At 59.0% G+C, this 17,662-nt stretch overlaps 1 protein-coding gene across 2 annotated transcripts in view; it reads right to left on the bottom strand.

Moving 5' to 3' along the window:
* Positions 1 to 17,662, bottom strand: part of CASZ1 (castor zinc finger 1) — a 146,381-nt gene that overhangs the window by 34,724 nt on the left and 93,995 nt on the right. For both annotated transcript variants that reach the window (XM_030326394.1, XM_030326392.1), the window contains one exon: positions 17,578 to 17,616. In XM_030326394.1, the coding sequence (XP_030182254.1) occupies positions 17,578 to 17,593 (16 nt within the window). In that variant the 5' untranslated portion in view covers positions 17,594 to 17,616. The remainder of the gene's footprint in view (positions 1 to 17,577; positions 17,617 to 17,662) is intronic.

Genomic DNA, 17,662 nt, shown 5'->3' on the forward strand with positions numbered 1-17,662 from the left:
CCCTGCCGTTAATGATTCCTGGGGCTGGACCCCAGCCACTCGGGCTTCTCTCCCAGTTGGGCAGGTACCTCTCCCTGCTCCCGTGGCCGGGGGAACCACACACCCCTGAGAACTCTCCTGAAGCTACTGGCCACTACTAAGCAGGAGTAAGGCCTCCGGGAAAAGAACTTCCTCTCTGCCCTCTGGGAAGGGGAGATGAGCTGGCCCAACTCATGCTGGGCCCCACCTGAAGGGAGGAAGCAGGGGGCTACCTAGGTCAGCGTGGGCCCCCACTGGTTGGAGTCCTCCCTCACAAAGGGCCTCAGGCATCTGGGCCTGGAGGGCTGGTCCAAGGCCAGGCCAGGCATCTTTCACCCTCTCTGGTTCTCTCCGTACAAGCTCCGCCTAGAGGCTCAGACACCCAGCTGTAGGGGATGGCAGACAGCAGGGGAGAAGCCCCGGGAAGAGGGGAGGCTCCACCCGGATGCGGCCAGCATGCCCTGCTTTCTCCTAAAGCCTTGGGGGCCAGACGAGGAAGCGCTGGTGGGAACCCTTGGAAGCCACAGTGCACGTGTGTTATCGCATACCAGCCAGGTGATGGTCACCAGGTACTGCTGGGCTGGCCTTGGACTTACCAGCCCCCAAATGCCCTTGCTTCTTCCCTCTCCCAGACTCCCTGGCTGGGCTGTCCCAGGCTCCCTCCAGAGAGGCTCCCTCTCTCTCTCTGACCTTACAATCTCAAGCCCTTGGCCAGTCTTGCTGCCCCCGCCTGCCCATTGCCTGTGCCTGTCCCTCAAGGAGAAGCCACTACATAGGATTCATTCCCAAAAGTGGTTTTGGGTACAGCATCCCCGGTGCATGTTCTTCCCACTAGGTCAGAGCAAAGGGCCGACGTGGGGACACCACGAGGGCCGTAAGAGCACCCTTCAGCCTGCTCTCGGCCTTCTCCACCTCCCTGTGCCTCGCGCGGTGCACCAACCTGCCCAGGCCTGCCTGGGGATCCACCTGGGTGCCTGCCCCCGCAGCCTGGACCAGCATCAAGCCCAGAAAGCAGCCCCCCGCCCAGGGAGAGCAGCCCCGCTGGGTCCCTGGCACGGGCTCCCAGGCTGGTTCCTCCACATCACAGCTGCAGGGGCTGACGTGAGCAGCTGCGAGCCACACGTGGAGGTGAGGTGCTGGGCCGGGGCCAGACACTCCCTCTAGCCCTGTGTCTCCTGGGATCTGGTTCCTGGGCAGCTGGCAGGCATGAAGGGCAGGGAGTCTGGCTCTGGCTGGCCCCCGTGGTGCCTAGCCATGCCCCTGCCTCTCACCAAGTTCCTGCAGGCACAGCCAGGAGAGTGCTGGGCCCAAGTGACCTCAGTGCCGCCTGGGCTCTGGGCGCGGAGAACTTTGCCCTGAAGACGTGGAGAAGAGCCAGCAGCTCTCCTCCCCCTCTTTCCTGGGCAGAGTTCTTTGGGGCTCCACCTCCTTGCCCCAAGATGAGTGACTCATGGCTACAGGAGAGTGGAGGGTCAGGCAGAGGGAGCTCAAGAAGGGGGGGGCAGGTGACGCTTCCCACCCACCCCCGCCCCCAGCTGCTCTGCTCGGGAGCCAGCCTGGAAGGAAGCCAGGGGCTTAACCCCCCTTGCTGCTGGAGGAGGCCCCCTGAGGCACCCAGCGCCAAAGCTGGGGCGGGAGAAGGGAGACACGCTCTGGGTTAGGATAAGGACTGGCGGAAGGAGGGCAGGTAGAGGGCTTTTAACAGGTGCATTCTAACATGGGCAACCAGGAGCAGTCTGTTCATCCTAATCTGCCCTGTTTCTAGAACCCTCCACCTTCTCCCCTGTCCCAGGGGCATGGTGAGGAGCTCTGGCTGCATAAGGAGCTCGGGAGGGTGGGAGCTATCAGAGCACAGGCTGTCCTGGATTTGCACAGAACTTTAGAACTGGAAGGGAAGTGGGGCCCAAGAGGTTGAGAGGCTGGTCAGAAGCCCTGGTCACTAACTTGTCAGGACCAGACAAATCCAGAGCCCCAACTCCCCATCCCGGCCCTCTCATGGCCAGCAGATCAAACTGCGACACATCTGTGCTTTAAAGGGGGGAACTTTCTACATGCCAGGGGGATGCTCCAGGGCCCAATGGCCCCAAACACCACAAGGGTTCCCTGCTGGAAAAGCTTCAACCCCACACTGGCCCACCTGGGCAAGGACCCCAAGTGGCTCTGAACCAGCACCTCCAGGGTGCAGGGCCTGGAATCCAGGCTCTCCGCTCTCTAAGGGAAGCAAAAGTAGAGTCTGGCTCTCTGTGGCCTGGCTCACCCACTGGAAAGGGGCAGAACATGTGGGTGGGTGACCAGGTGAGGGAGAGCATGCCTGGGTGCATGGGGGTGGGGGGGGAGAGAGCAGGTGTATTGGAGGGAGGGGGCCTTCCTCTTGCAGAGAACTTAGGAGTTGTGCTGTGAAGGGGAAGCAGAGGGATTAGAGGACGGGCCTGAGAGAGAGGAACCTCCAGGAGAGAGGGTGGGGACGGCAGCAGGTGGCAGAGAGGTGCCACGGCTGACACTGCCACCCCTACCCCCACCCCATAGCTGGCCCATCTCCACAATCCCCTTGCTAAGGCCGCCAACGACACGAGGGGACTAATTTAGGAGTATTTTTAAAACTGTGGCCCTGGTGGAGGGGTTTAGCAGTTGTCAGCCATCTGGAGTAAGGAATTACCGTCACCTCCCTGATCCTATAGCCCTAAACCCAAAGCTGGTTACAGCTCGAGGGGGAGGCAGCAGGTGGGTGGGGTGGGGGCCTGTCCCTGGGAGGTGCCCACAGGCCTGGGAAGCGCCTCCCCTTGCCCCGGGAGGGGGTTGGGGGCTGGAGAGGGGGCTGGAGAGCCTGGTGTCCTCTGTGCCCACTCAGGCTCCCCCGCCCGCTCACGCACGCTCGCTCCCTGGGCCGCGCCGGCTCGCGCAGGGGCCGTCAGGTAAATTAGATCTGAAAGCTGACAATTTCTGACCATATTTCCTTGATTATTTCAAACAAATGCACAGCAGCCGCTGTAAGGAGATTAAAGTGACATAAACGTCCCGAGTGGGAGGGGGGAGGGCAGAGGATTCAGGTCACCCCCATCCGTCCCCCGCCTGACAGACGCTATATCGCTATCCAATCCAATAAAAAATCCCCCCCTTTTGCTTTAATTAATTTTACAGCTAGCTTGCTTAATTACTTTCAATCAAAATCCTCCTGCCATCGCAAAATTAGAGATGGTTGAGCTCCATTAGCCTAAATTCTTCATTTCCATACAGAAAAGAGGCTGTCTGCGTAGCCAGCCTGGGCCCCTGGCAGGACAGACGCCCGTCTGCCCGCCCGCTGCCAGCCAGCCCACTCCTGGCCTGCGCTCCGTGGCTGTCTCTGGCCTGTGCCTCCCCACCCCCACTCTGTTCCACCGCTGCTCCTGGAGGGGGGATGGAGTTGAGGTCCAGGAGGGTACACTCCCCCCCACCTTCCAACTTTTCCCCCCAACTCGGCCAGGGCCTGTGGAGCTGGGCGGGACAACCAGGGCGGGCTTGCTCCCGGCTGAAGGAATGGCAGATCCTGGGACCCCGCTTTCCTGCTAAGGGACCCCCGCTGCTCCCCTGGGGAGCCTAGTCTCCTGGCTGCCCAAGCCCAGAGCAGCCGGTTCTGGGTCCTCGGCCTCAGGCCTCCTCAGAAAGCAGAGCTCCTGGCAGGGCAGGAGCCCTTCCAGGCTCGCACGCAGGCCCCGGTCAGTGTAGACCCCTGGAACCGACATCACCCAGCGTCCCCTGTCCGCCGTTTCCGGGCCGGGGTCCTTGCTCCCTGTCTGAGCCACTGGAGGGCCAGCTGTCTCAGTGGTGCTAAAAGGCAGCGCAGCAGCCCCCACAGACTCTGGTGTTCTCCAGGGGGCCTCCGCACGGGCCCCTCCTGGCCCTCTCTCTCGTCCCGGTCCCCAGCCCGCAACAGCTGCTCCTCCACCCCCAGCAGGGCGAGGGTGGGTGGCGAGTCTGGGCTCTGTCCACATCCTGTGCCTGCACCGGCGCTCTCCTCCTCCCTTCCACCTGCCTCCTCCTCACGGCCCCCAGCCCCAACTCCGGAAGCTCCACTTCAGGTTTTCCGAGCTACAGCCCTGAGTGTCACCACTGGGTCCAGCCCGACCTGGGCTCCAGCTGATTAAGGATCTGCAACAGGATGTAGGGATTACGGTAAAACCTGGCTCCGGATCTACTGGGGCAGGGGGCCAAGTCCTGACTCTGGGACTCCCCTCCCCTCCCATTTATTTCTGCCTGCTTCCTCCCTCTCAGCTGCCAAGGGCCCAGGATGGCTGAGCCTCCGGGTCCTTCCTGGGGTCTTGGCTGGACTCTGACGAGTGGATGATATAGGGTACCATTAAGGGACCCAGGGCGAATCTGGCAGAAAGGCAGGATCAGGACGGGTGGGGAAGGGGAGTTATGGCTGAAATCTGCCCTGGACCCTTTAATGGGGCAGGAAGCTAAGCTGGTCTTCCTCAGGGAACGGGTATGGAGGCGGGATGTCCCGGGTCTGACTTCTGGGCAAAGGCAGAGCCAGGTGGGGAAGGAAGAGCTCTGAAGGCTTGCTGAGGCTCTCGTAGGCAGCAGGCCTTAGGGCTGTCCCGCTGCCGTGGCTGCACGACTCCAGGGTGTCAGGCCACTGTGGTCAGGTGGGGCAGCCGAACCTGGACCTCCGGAGCCTGGCCTCTGGGACGCCGGGGGCCCACTGGTCTGTCCACAGGCTCCTCACTGGTCTTGCGCTAAGGGTCAGCCCCCGTCCTCTTCTTCCGGGGTCCAGGTGAGTTTCTCAAATATATCCCAGGCACCTATAGGCGTGTATTTCCCAGGGTCAGGGACTCAGGGAGGATGGTTTCCGGTGTCAGAGGGCTCCGAGTCTGATGGGGGAGGCACAGCAGCACTGGGGCCTTCCACACACCCCTGGAGGCACAGGAGGGAGGCCAGCTGTGAGCTCCAGGAGGGCTTCCTGGAGCCCAGGCCCCGGCTGTGCCTGGGAGGCCAGCAGGTGCAGGAGGTAAAGAGGGGTAGTAAGCAGACACACAGACATGCCACCGTCCCAGCTGGGCTCCCCGGGGCTCCGACTCCGACTGCAGGGCTGCCTGCCACACAGGTCTGCCTCTTCCCTCCTGCCCCCTCGTCAGTGAGTCATCAGCAGAGGTGCCTAGGAGGCAGGAATGATCAGAGAGGCCTGTCCTCGGTGGCACCTGCTGACTTCCTGGCTGCTCTCCCTCCCACAGGGACAGGGCTGAGCTGGGTTCCTGCTCTGCCCCCAAGCACCAGGCCTGGCACAGACGGGTGGAACTGGTAGAAGGGAGGCTGGAAGAGTGAGTTCTGGGCCAGTTACTCAGGGCTCGAAGGAGCACAGCCCTGGGGCCGGCACAGCTCCCCACCAACCTGCCAGCCAGTGCCTGTGCGACAGGGAAGCACCCACCTCCTTTGACCCAGGGCCCGGCTGCCCCACCCCGGCCCCACGCATCCTTTGGAGGTCCCAGGAGAAATTTCATTCCTCCTGGAAGCCCTCCGAGATCACCACACTCTATAGGGTCCCTTCCTCGTCCTCTCATGACGCCCTGCTCCATGCGGTAACACTTCTGTAATAACTTGTCTAATTACCCTTCTGTCTCCCTAGACTGCAGGACCCGTAGGATGGGACTACTGTTTTAGCAGAGCGCCTGACCCAAATAAATATTTACTGAATGGATACAGAAAACTAAGTGCTTCTCAAGTTCATCAGGGAAGAGCTGGGATCGGGGTGAGGGGTGGGGGGGGGTGTGCCTGACTTTCGTACCAAGCCAGCCCTGTGGAGCTCTAGGAACCTCTCCTCCCTTGGGTGGGACTGAGGCAGGAGCTCTTGGGTCCCTGACCCTCTTGAGCCTCAGGCTCACCTCCAAATGCCCTTCGCAGGGCTCTGCCTCGAGAACAAAAGAGGCCCCAGTTGTCCCAACATTTCTCTGGGAGAGGAACAACTGTTGCTGGCCAGGCCCTTTCAGAATAAACCCAGCAACTGTTTGTATTGTGGTGCACTTCTCTCCCTCCACCTCCTGTCTCTGTCCCAAAAAGGAGAAAAGGAAATTGAAAAAAGATGGGGGGGAAAAAATCCCATCCCAAGCCCTACCACCTCCCTACACCCCCTATCAAGTCTGTCTGAAAATGTTATTAACACAAAGAGGGCACAGGGACAGCCACCTGCCATTGCAAACAACTGGGACAGCCGCAGCAGAGGGTGAGGCTGTGAGATCAGGGCCCAAAAAAAGGAGAAGGGAGTGAAGGCTGAGGGGGGGAGAGATCAAAGCGGAGGGAGAGGCTGTGGAGGGCAGCGGGGGATCTGGGAGACCTGGCCCTGCTAAGGTCCTCGAGGGAGGGAGAGGTCAGAGGACTGCAGAGATGCAGGAACCCGAGGGCCCAGCAAGGCTCCCAGGGCCAGGCTGCACCGGGCAGGCAGGAGGTGTCCGTGGGGGCAGTGGCTGCAACGGGGTGGGGGTGGTGGGAAGAGGGAAGGAGAAGTTGACTGGGGAAGAGGGAGAGAGGTCTATTAAAAACCTCTCAGTGCATAACACAAAATGTCAGGGTTTATAGCTTCATTCTTGGCATTGCCGGGACTCTGAGAACCCTGCACAGAAATGTCACCGCTTGTCATGTTTAATCACCTGCTGTTTGTTAACACCTTCCCTGCAAGGAGCCTGTCTCAATCTGCCCCTGGGCCCCCAAGGGACCCAGAAACAGAAAACATCCCCGTCTCCTTCTCCGGGCTCTTGGCCCTGCCTTGGGGTCTCCAGGGAAGAGCCCCATTCGCCTCCCAGGAGCCCCCAAATGACCCTTCCTATCAGGCAGGCCAGGGAAAGGGGCTCATGGGGTCCAAGCAAGAGGCCACGCCCTCCGGCCGGGGCCAGGGCAGGGCGCTCCCAGCTGCCTACTTATCTCCTGCTCCTTCCACCTGCCTTTCTAGGGCTGTCTGTCTGTCTGTCTGTCTGCTCTGTCTAAACCACCCTCGCTCCCCTACCCTGGGGGTGAGAGAAGATGAACAGAGGCGAGCCTGCTCAGATCCCTGCAGTCTAGAGTTTACCAGTCTGTCTGCTTGAACAGCAACTGCCACATAACATGGAACATTCACAGCCACTGTCCTTGTAGTTACAACCCAGGATCACACCATCTGCGGTTCCGGCTTGGCTCACTCTCGGAGCATGCTTTCCTGAGTTGTTTAGACTAGGAATTCTCAGTCCTACTGCCCCATAATTCCTTCCTCTGGGGTGGGGGTAGGTGTGTGGTGGGAGGGTGGAAGGAGGCCACTCGAGTGGCCCCAGTCCTCCCAAGAACACCTGACGGCTCCCTACCTCTCAAAGCAGCGTGGTCAACGCCAAGAAAGGAGCTGGCTGGGTCCTCTCTAGGACCACACCTGCCGCACTCAGTACGGTCCCCAGGCTCAAACCCCACGCAGGCACAGCTGTCTGTAAAGCAGCAAGTTTATCCTGTATAGTTTCCAAGGAGGCCCCATTACTTCTCGAAGCAATGAGGGCCAGTGGGACATACATCCCCAGGCCGAGCTGCAAGGGTCTCCCGGTGAACCAGGGGCCACGTCCCGATCTTCCCCTCCAGCAAAGTCTATGCTTACACAGAAAGACGTCCGACAGTCGCACATCTGCCAACCTGTCTCCTAGGAGAATGCCCATTCATTTCGACTCTCTTCCTGAAGAGGCCCTGTGTCCAGTCTGCTCATTTCCATTTCACCAAAGAGACAAGTCAGAATGTTTTCCAAGTGCCCTTCAACCCATCCCTGCAAACAGATGGGAAGACCCCTTTCTTAGGAGATGGGCAAGAATGAATGCCTCCTGGGGAGGCTTCCTCCAAAAAGCTCAAAATACAACTGTAATAATGAGCGCATTTTATTTTGCAGGGAAGGCCCCGGGATGTGTCCACGTGTTACAGGTGGGATACAGGTGGGGCCCAGAGACGTCTGGGGCTGTGGGTCAGGCAGCACAGTAAACATCCAGGACTGGGCTGCCACCGGAATGGTTCTCCAGAGAGTCCCTCTTCTCCGTGGGAGGCAGTCCTGCTCCTTGCGTATGGGCACACACCCGTCAGCGTCTCTGGGCCTCCTGTCTCCCCACCTGTTAAGCAGGGCAACTCCCTGTGTTCCTCCCAGGGAACCGACAGGAGAAATGGGACCCTAAATGTGGCGTGCTCTGAATGTCTCAGAAGGAAGGTACTCGATAAACTCACGGGTGCTCTGATCATGCTGCCCGTTGAGCCGCATCCTCACCATGGGAGCAAGGGCTCAGTGCTGAAGGGGTGGGGCGTGGAGGGGGGTGCACAGGTTCAAGTCCTTTCCTCTGTCCAGCAGTGGTTTCCCCGCCGTGCCTGGGGAGGGGTGCGTCACGCCCAGCCGGGTTCCGCGCACCCAGCTGAAAGCAGCAGCCCATGGAGCTGGGCGTTTGAGGTGAAGCCAGCTGTCAGTCACCCATCCTGGACAGAGACTATTCTAGTTCACGAGGTGTGTGGGCTCTCCCGGACCCCAAGGGAGGGGCCATGTCAGTCAGTCCATCCACCTGCCTCCAGAACTGAGGCGTTCACGGGACGTGGATCTCTCCAGTCCTGGGCGGACTGGGGCAGCTGGTCACCATGCTGGTGACTACACGGTGTGACCGATGGAAAGTGCTTCTGGGCGTCAAGAGACGTGCTCTACCTCCTGGGCGGCCAGGCCACCCAGGACCTTCTCATGCCTGGGGGCATCTCATGCTTGAGCCTCTCCTACCTGGGGGTCTTGAAAAGCTGGTCCCCGTCTCTGACAGGGACCTTGAGCACACATGGAACACGTCCTCTCAACTCAGCAGGCCACAGTGGAGCCCCCGAGGAGCCAGGGAGCGGGGCCTGGCCTGAGGCTTAGGGGAGCCACTGGTCTAGACCTGTTTTGCCCAAGCCACCTGGATTTATCAGATGAGCATGGCCTCCCGGCCAGGCCCCCTGGTATAACCCTTCCATTAATTTACTATTCGATGGGAAATTACTCCTCACCCAGGAATATAAGTTTTCATCTTATTTTAAGTTAGATTCTTAAAGCAATTAACAAGGCATCTGGCGATGACTTCACCGCTGTGGCCGGGCCCTGGAGCGGAGAAGGGCCGCCCTGAAGCTGCACAGACCCCTGGCTCCAGGCCCCTGCGGGGAGTTCAGGGGGAGCCGGGAGCCCCTAGACACCTGTCCTGGGTCCTGGGAGGGAAGTGGGGGGCACGCTGTAATCTCGGATATTTGCCGTTGGTGGAAAAACGCCTTTCCAGCACCACCTGCCCCGTGAACCTACTGGTGACAGTTGCTGAAAAGCCCCAGCAGCTGGTGCCGCGGGAGCATTTTCTATTTTTAATTGTTTGATCGGAATATTAACTCATCTAGGTCCGTTCCCAAGACACGCTTCCCAGCCAGAGGGTTTCCCCCATTTCCCAGACCTTCCTCTCTCTCTCCCTCTCTAGTCAGAAATCAACTTTGAAATTTAATAATTGGAGACACAGACCTTGGTGGGTTTGCAAAGGATCAGAGCACTGGCAGCAGGGAGGGGAGGGGGGGGAGGAAGTAGGGGCTCCTCACCCAGGGGTGCCCCAAAACGGACCTCTGCTCTTCTCTCTGAGCCACTGACCCGAGGCTCCTGGGCAGCAGAGGCTGGCTCACGCTTGCTTAGTACCGCCAACTCCTGCCAGAGCCCTGCTCTGCCTGGCCGAGGAAGACTCAGTCTCTCCCTCTCCCCTCTCGGTCAGCCCCACTGACCGTCGCTCGCTTGCCCATCTTGAGGGCCACGCCGAGGGGCTGCGGACACTCAGGAGGCCCCTAGGGAAGGAGGCACGTGCCCCCGGGCTCGGACAGGGTTGGCAAGAGGCTGACTTTCCTTTCAGCTTCCATCTCCGAAGGGAAGGGAGGGCAGCGTCTCTACGGAGCCCACGGGAGAACCTGGCAGAAACTCCTCTGTGAGTGCAACACCGAGGGCTCGTGGCCCAGACCCCAGCAGGAAAGCCGCACGCCCCAGCCCGAGCCAAGTGTCACTCTAGCTTGAGACGGACCACGCTGCCGGGAAGAGCCCGCCAGGCACAGACCCAAACCCTCCGGCCCCCTCGGCCCTTCCTAGGAGGTCCCCCCAACAGCCCAGGGGCTACCTGGTCTCCTTTCCCTAGGCGCCCTTGGCCCCCCTGCTGTGCGCTTCCTTCTCAAGGTCACAGGGCTGTCCACGCCAGGAGTATTTACTCACCAGACCGGCCCTGTTAGCGGCACTCACCACAAATATGCTTTCTGATAAAGTTGGCAGAAAAAAAGTTCTAGAGCTCAAAACAATGTCAGAAATCATCCCCCGCCCCCACCACATGAGGGTGAGTGAGGTGAGGCCTGCGACCGGACCAGACGGCACGACCAGCCGGGAAGAGTCCTGGGGGAGGCTTTTGTCAACCCTCACGGCTCTCCTTCCTGTTTTACTTCCCAACATACAGCCTGTTGCCAGGGCACCGAGGGCTGGGGATGGTTCGAAGCTAGTACTGGGTCTTGGCCCCCAAAGGGTGCGGCCCAGGAGCAGGGGCACGCGGAGCGGTGCTCTGCTCCCTCCGGCCAGGAGCCCGCTTGGTGGCCTCTGGAGGACAAGGCCGGCGGCCTCTTACCTCTGCTTCTCCCCGGCCGTCTCACCTCACTGAGCCCCCTTCCCACCCACCCGCCCTCCCTCAGTGCACATGGGCTTTAATGTTTTTATTACCTGTTTGACTCGCTGCCTTATTGCTTCTCCCCTTAATGGGGCCGTAACCGTGGAAACGAGGAATAAACGGCCACCAGAAAATGAGATGATTAAACAGGTCACCCTGGCAAAACAAACTCCGCCGAGGAACCTCTGGGGGTGGGGGGAGGGGAAGCCCTCCCCCCGCCCCTCCCCGGCCAGAAGGCTTGGACCAGACCCTTGGACGAGGATGGGGAAGCTCTATCCCTAGAACTGGGGCAGATACGCCGGGGCGCCCCCTGCTGGGTGGTGTGGCACCTGGCCAGTCCCTCCCCAAGGCAGCCCACCTGGCTTGCTGCGGCCTGGGGCTCCTGGCCTAAGGGGGTGGCAGGGAGGCAGGCCCTGGTCTACAGCGAGGGGACGATCTGAGCCAGGGAGAAGATGTACTTCTGGTTGACGGTGACGTGGTGGAGCCCCCACGTACTGCATCTCCTCAGCATGTTCCCTCCCAGGGGTCCCGAGTTCATGGAGAAAGCCCTAGAAGAAAAGGCCAATGCAGGCCAAAGCTCAAGTCCAGAAGGTTTCCTTTGGGAACCCCTGGTCTTTGGAGACAAAAAATGTGTCCATCCCCCTCCTCCACCCTGCTCCTGCAGGCAGTGCCCTGGCCTTAGGCCAGAAGGCGACAGGGAGGGTCCTCTTGGCTTTCAGAAGAGTCTCAGTGGCCCAGAGCCTACGGCACCAGCACCGGCAGAGACTGTGAGGCCAGAAGCCAGGGGGAACCCAGAGGCAGTCTGTGGGAAGCTCTAAGAACCACAGCCGGCTCAGGAGGAGCCCAAACGCCATGACGGGGGGCAGAAGTCCCAGGTCTCTTTCTGGCACTGGGTCCACCTCGTTGCAGGGGTCCCGGGACTGGGAACAGGACTCAGAGAGGACAGACATGCTGCCATGATGTCTGCTTGGGGGCAGATGGAGACGGGCAGGGGAGGAAGCACAGGAGAGTCCCAGACCACCCACTGGCTACTGCCCTCTTATCTCCCACAGGGTAGCAGGCTGCGTGTGCCGAGATCCTCCCGGGCCCAAGCCAAGGTCAGCTAGTAGCTAACGCAGGCCCCCATCTAGCCACGCAATGCCCATCTTTATCCTGTGCCCCCTTTATGTCACCTCCTAATCCCAGCCCCACTCCTTCCTGTAAACCAGGCTGTAGAAAGCTCTCAAGGAACTAAAACGCAGGTTCCCAAGGGAATCGGCCAACGTTTCCTGCCTGCCTCCTGCTGCCCCCACTAAGCCGGGAGGCACTTGGCGAAGAGGCACATCAATCAATTCCACCAGCCCTAAAAGGGGGAAGGCGCGAGACCAGCCCTGTACCAAGCGCTGGGAGACGTCAACACAGAGCTAACTCTAATGGTTGCCATTAGGAGCAGGAGTAGCAGAAGAAAGTGGGTTCCTGGCCTTGACCTCCTGGGGACCAGGGTACGGAAGTCTGAGCGCCACCTGGACACACTACTGCCAATCGCGTGACCAGATCCACGGACACGCAGGCCTCCCGCCAGCCTCTTGGTTCTTATCTCTTTCCAGGACCAAGTGGGTATGAGGTCTGCAAGGAGGAGGGGGCAAGGGAGGCAGGAGGGCCTGCTTTAGGGAGCCGGGTGGCCTGGACGGAAAGGGCAGAAGGCTGTGGCTGCACAATGGAAGCAGGAGTTCTGTTGGGGGCGGTGGTGAGGAGTACAAGGCAAGACAGAGAAAGGCCGTGTGGAAGCCTAGAAGGTGTGGGGGGTGCAGGGAACATCCGTCTGCATCTGTCCCAATACCTCCCATCCTTTATCAAGTTCGAAGGCCACCCTTTCACAGAGCTCCCTGCGCTCTCCACTCTGTGCTCCTTTGCCCCGTGTGACAGATGAACACACCTGTCCCCCTCCACCAGGCAGGTCCTGGAAACCAGGGAAGGACCAGGCGGCCTTCAATTGTGCAGCAACGATAGCGGGCGCTCTCCCAAGCGCTTACCGAATCTCCGACCTCATCACCCACGTGGGGTCTCTTTCCAGACAGGGAACACTACGTCCTGATGAATGTGGGGTGTGAGGATGCTATGCTACGGTCAGGCAGCCAGAGAGGTGAGTGCTGGACCACCAAGCTGCCACCTGTCACCATGAGTCTAAGTGAAGGAGGCCTTCCTCTGCACCCTGGGACCACCAGCCCTTCTTCTGCTCCCCTGCTCCTTCTTCCCCCTGCCTTATCCTGGCCCAGCTACCCTGGAACAGCTACTGCTTGCCTTGGGGACCCACAGGCTGGAATGACTACAGAGCAACTTCCACTCCCCAGCCCCCAAAGATGAAGAGGAAGAGAAGGAAAAGGAGGAGGAGAGAGACAAGGAGATGTGGCAGCAGCCAGGGTGGTCAAGGTTTAAAAACCAGCTCAGAAAGGGCAGTGGTAAAGGACACGCCTTGGGGCCCGGGGGTGGAGAAACGACCTGGTCCCTCTGAGAACGGTGGGCCGGCCAGAGGAGGCTGATGGCAGCGGGCCAGGCAGGCGCACCACTGACCCGGCGGGGTCCAGGCAGAGGAGTGGGCGCCCAGAGGCTCCCCGGGCCGCACCCAATCCCCAGCCCAGGGACTTGAGCCAGGGGCAGCAGCTTTAATGAGGGGATGCTGCTGCGTGGCTCAGCCCTCCAAAGGTGCCTCCGTTTATTTTATTTTTCCATCATAAAAACCCAAGCTGCGACTCAGCCAGATTCCCTGGCCGTGGGGGATGGGGGAACGTCAGGGCAATGGGGAGGCCGCACGGAGGTCTGACTAACTGACCCCGGTGCCCTTCTTGGGGAGAAGAGTTAATGGGTTCTCCTGGCCGGTCCCTACAGGAAAAAAGGGCCTGGGGTGAGTCCCCTCCAGGGATCCTTCCAGATTGGCCCTTGCTGCCTCTGCCTCCTGTTACAGGAGAACGGCTACGCCAGGACTTTCATCCTCAGATCTGCTCTGATGTCTGATAGCTCGGACCAGGGCTGGGTCAAGGGCCACTTCACGGTCCAGAGGCGCCCGTCTCAAACGCCTGCCTCCAAAGACAAGGCCCAAATGATGTGCTTCTCCCCTCGTCCATTCAACCCTGCCCCCCAAGACCGAACCTCCCCGGTAAAATCAAGTTGGGAGTTGGAAAGCCAGAGACTTAAAGGTCATCTGATGCTCAAGTCCCTGCAAACGTCACAGCCAGCCTCTGTTTGAATGGTACCAGGAAACTTGCTACTTCCCAGACAGCCCATTCTGTCCTTGGCTCTGACGGCTCCTTCCTGCCAAGATGGCACCGGAGTACCCACCCCCTGCAGCAGACTGGCAAAACCGGTGCCCAACCTGACTGCAGGGACTGGCCCCAGCTTAGACTGGTCGAGTGGGTGTATCTGGCCAAGTAAAGGCTTGAGGAAGGAAAATCGAGGGCAACCTGCTTGGGCTTCCTCCACAGCTGAGGCCAGGGCCAGGATGCAACGGTGGTGGGTGGGTCGCACGTGTGGGGTGGGGGGGGTCGGTACACAATACCAGGGTGCCCCGGCCTGGAGTTCCGGCAGACCTTATCCCAGGGAAAAAGAAGCAGGTCTGGCTCAGCGAGCAACCCCGATTCCTCCCACTGACCCCCGTCGACAACATGGCTGCAGCCACGGAGCCAAGTGGACAGTGCCAGCCCTCTCCGGCCCTCTGTGCAGTCCGTGGCCATCCCCTTGAACTCGCTCTCTTGCCTATCTGGCCCTCCACCTGGGAGAGCCCAGCCTGGGTCTTGACGGACAGCTCTAGCCCTGGACGGCCCCTCCTCTTCTTCTCATGCTCCCCCTGAGGAAAGCGGGGCAGTGACAACCAGATCCGGGGGGACCAGGGGCAAGGTCCTTCTCAAAGCTCGGCTGCTGCTTCACAGCCATTTCGCCTCTGCCTCCGGTCTTGTTGGGGCCTAGCAATCGGCCTAGTGGGGCCTAATCCTGGGGAGTTTCCCAACTGCAGGATGGATTTACCTGTGTCTGAAAGCTCCCTCCCCCGCCCCTCCCCTGCCCGGCTCCCTCCCCCAGGGAAATCACTCTAAAAGGGCCTAATGGAACTATGTCCTCCTCTCTTCCTCTCTCTCCTCCCTCCCTCCTCTCTTTCCCTTTCCTTTTTTTTTTATTAGCATTTGTGGAATTTATTCCCAAACTCTCCTAATCTTCCGTACACAACCATTTGATTTGCATAACCCAACCCCCTCTCATAAAAACTGGCTGCTAGTTTAATTAAAAAATGTAAATTTGCTGTCATCTCGGGGCCTGGTGAATTAGGACGACATCGGCATTTTTTATTGCTAAAGACGTCCAGATTGATCCAGCCCTTGGCTGAACTATGGTGGGGGAATAGGGGTCCACATGGTCCCCGAGGATCTTGAGGTCCTGCTGTCCCCTCCTGAGAAGCCTTGGCTCTCCCATCACTGAATGACTTATGGCCAGAGTGCTTCAGGACCTGGACCTGTCCCAGGCTGGAGATGATGCTAACCCATGACCCAATGCTTATAGGATCCCTGGTGCCAGCGACTCTTTGGGGCCTGTGCCTTGTACTGTGCCAGAGAAGCCCTTGGTGGAAGCTGTCCGTGGTCCCCCCTCCACTCTCCCCAAGAAGGAGCCCCTCACAGCACCAGCAATGAGCCCTGGCCAGCGACGAGGCCTCTGGCTACGGCTGTGTCCAGGAGAACATTCCAGATGTCGATGGAAGACCAGCATGGAGCCAGCCCAGAGATGGTCTCAGAGGGGATCTCAGAGTTCCCACCTGCTTCCCTTTTTTTTTGTGAACAGGGAAAAAAGCGCTTTTCTTCTGAAGTTCTGAAATTAAGTGAAACTTCCAAGTTCAAAGAAAAGGCGGAGGGGTATCACCAGATTGCTCCTCCAGGAAACAGTCAGAACTCTGACACCCTGATCTCCCCTCACTGAGTGGCTAGAGGGCAGGCCCGGGTCCTGCTCGAAGAGCCTCGCTCCAGCTGCAGGAGGGACCAGTCCACCTAAGTGGCTCTTCTAGCTTCTAGGACAAGTTTCCAGAGGCTGTCCCTGGAATGCGGGGAGAAGTGAGTCTCCCTAAAGCCCAGGAGAGGTGCTACAAGAGGTTCTGCCACCCACAGGCCCAGGAGGCTCTCTCTCCAGTTGGGGACACCCTCCAGAGGCACTTTGGAGCCCTGTGCCCCTAGCAGACTGGAAGCAACTGGTCGGTGTAGGGCAGGAGGATGGACGCCAGCTCCAGCTGGCACCCAGGTTAGGAGGAGGAAGACGAGGAAGGCCCGCCTTCCAGCTGAGTAATGCCTGGGTCCACTGTGCCCGCCCACAAGCAGAGGCTCCTATGCCCCAGGTAGGGGGTGGTGCCAACCGAGGCCCATCTGTAAGGTCTGCTTCTGGGCTGGGTTGGGTGGGGGCCCTCTTTCTGAAGAAAGGGGGTGGGGCCTGGAAGAAGGAGGCACTGATTAAGGTGGGGGTGGAGGCCAGGGAGGGGCAGGGTGACAGAAGTGGCCTTAGACACCTTCACCACTTTGCCCAGCAGGGGGTGTCACCCCCTTCCTGGGCACCGGAGGTCCCAAGGACCTCCACATCTGATTACCAGAGATCACACCTGGCTGGATGCAATCACAAGCTCTGAGCCACCCTCTCCCCACAAACACACACCCACTTCCCGAAGTCGGTCACCATGTCACCGGCCCTGCCCACCCCCCTGCTGCCTCCTGCCCTCTCTGCCCACTCCCCTTTGACCTCAGGAGGTCAAATGTCAGCTCATGGGTCCCAAGGGGCAATGCCATGAACTTGGGCCCATTACAAATAACAAGCCCAACAGCCCCCTATTCTTCTATAAATCAAACACAAGGGTTCAGAGATCGGCCTCAATGAATTTTCAACCTGTTTACTACTGAGTTCTTCCAAAAACATTTAGAAAGAAGACAGTGGCTTTTGTCAGGCTGGGATCTGAGGGTCCTGGTCAAAATGTGGTTTCAACAGACCTGGCGAACTGAAAGCCTGAGGAGCTTATGGTAAACCTCACTCTGGGCTCGGGTTGGAACCCCAGATGAAAAGAGAAGCAAAATATTGAAAAACTTAGATTAAAACCGATAAAAGCTCCAAAATATCAGGATGAACTGCCCCAGGCCAGCATCATGCTATCTGGAACCCGAGCCTAAGGCGCCATACTAGGCCCTCTAAAACCCAGGATCCAAATTTAGTAGTTTGTCTGGTGTCCCCCTGGGGGAGGGGAGCGAAAAGGGGGGATGAGAGAGCGTCCTGGGCCCCTCACTTTGAACTGATAACAGCCGCCGCATCCCACGGATTCTCAGGTGAAAAATACTCATTAGCCATAATAAGCAGCTTGATCATCCGACACAGCCTTGTCCCAAATAAATTAAATTCCTTTACCTTGAGACAGTCGCCCCGAAACCAGACTAACCACCTTTCCCAACAGGACGCTGCTTTCAAAAACTAAACCAACCCCCCCCCACTAAAAAAATAAAAACACACACCCCACAGCCTGACACACAGAGATCTTTGCAGTGAAAAAGAAACACCCACAAACACACACACACACACACACACACACACACACCACGGAGCCACTCAAAAAACACGGAGAACAAAAACCCCCACAGAAAACCCCTAAATCCTCTCTCTGGGTGCCCCCCAGCTCCCTCTCCCCTCGCTTCTTTCATAATGACAAGCATCAAATTAGTCACAGTCACTAAGCAAGTAACAAATAATAACAATAATATCATCAGAAGCCGCGCAATCCAGAAACCAGGGCGAGAAGCGCAGCGGGCGCCGGACCCTCTCCAGGCCAGCCCCCACCCCCTGCTCAGCTGCTACCTCATTGGGCTAAAAATAATAACTTCCGTAAAAGAACCGAAAGAAAAGCGAAAGAGCCTCCCCTGGTTCCCACCGCCGGTACCTGTACCGAGATCCATTCTCCTCTCCTTGGTCCCAAACTCTTCGAGGAACGCCAAAAACACAAGAGGAAAGAAAAAACATCTGTT

Source organism: Lynx canadensis, chromosome C1 (assembly GCF_007474595.2).
Source record: "Lynx canadensis isolate LIC74 chromosome C1, mLynCan4.pri.v2, whole genome shotgun sequence".
NCBI lineage: Eukaryota > Metazoa > Chordata > Mammalia > Carnivora > Felidae > Lynx > Lynx canadensis.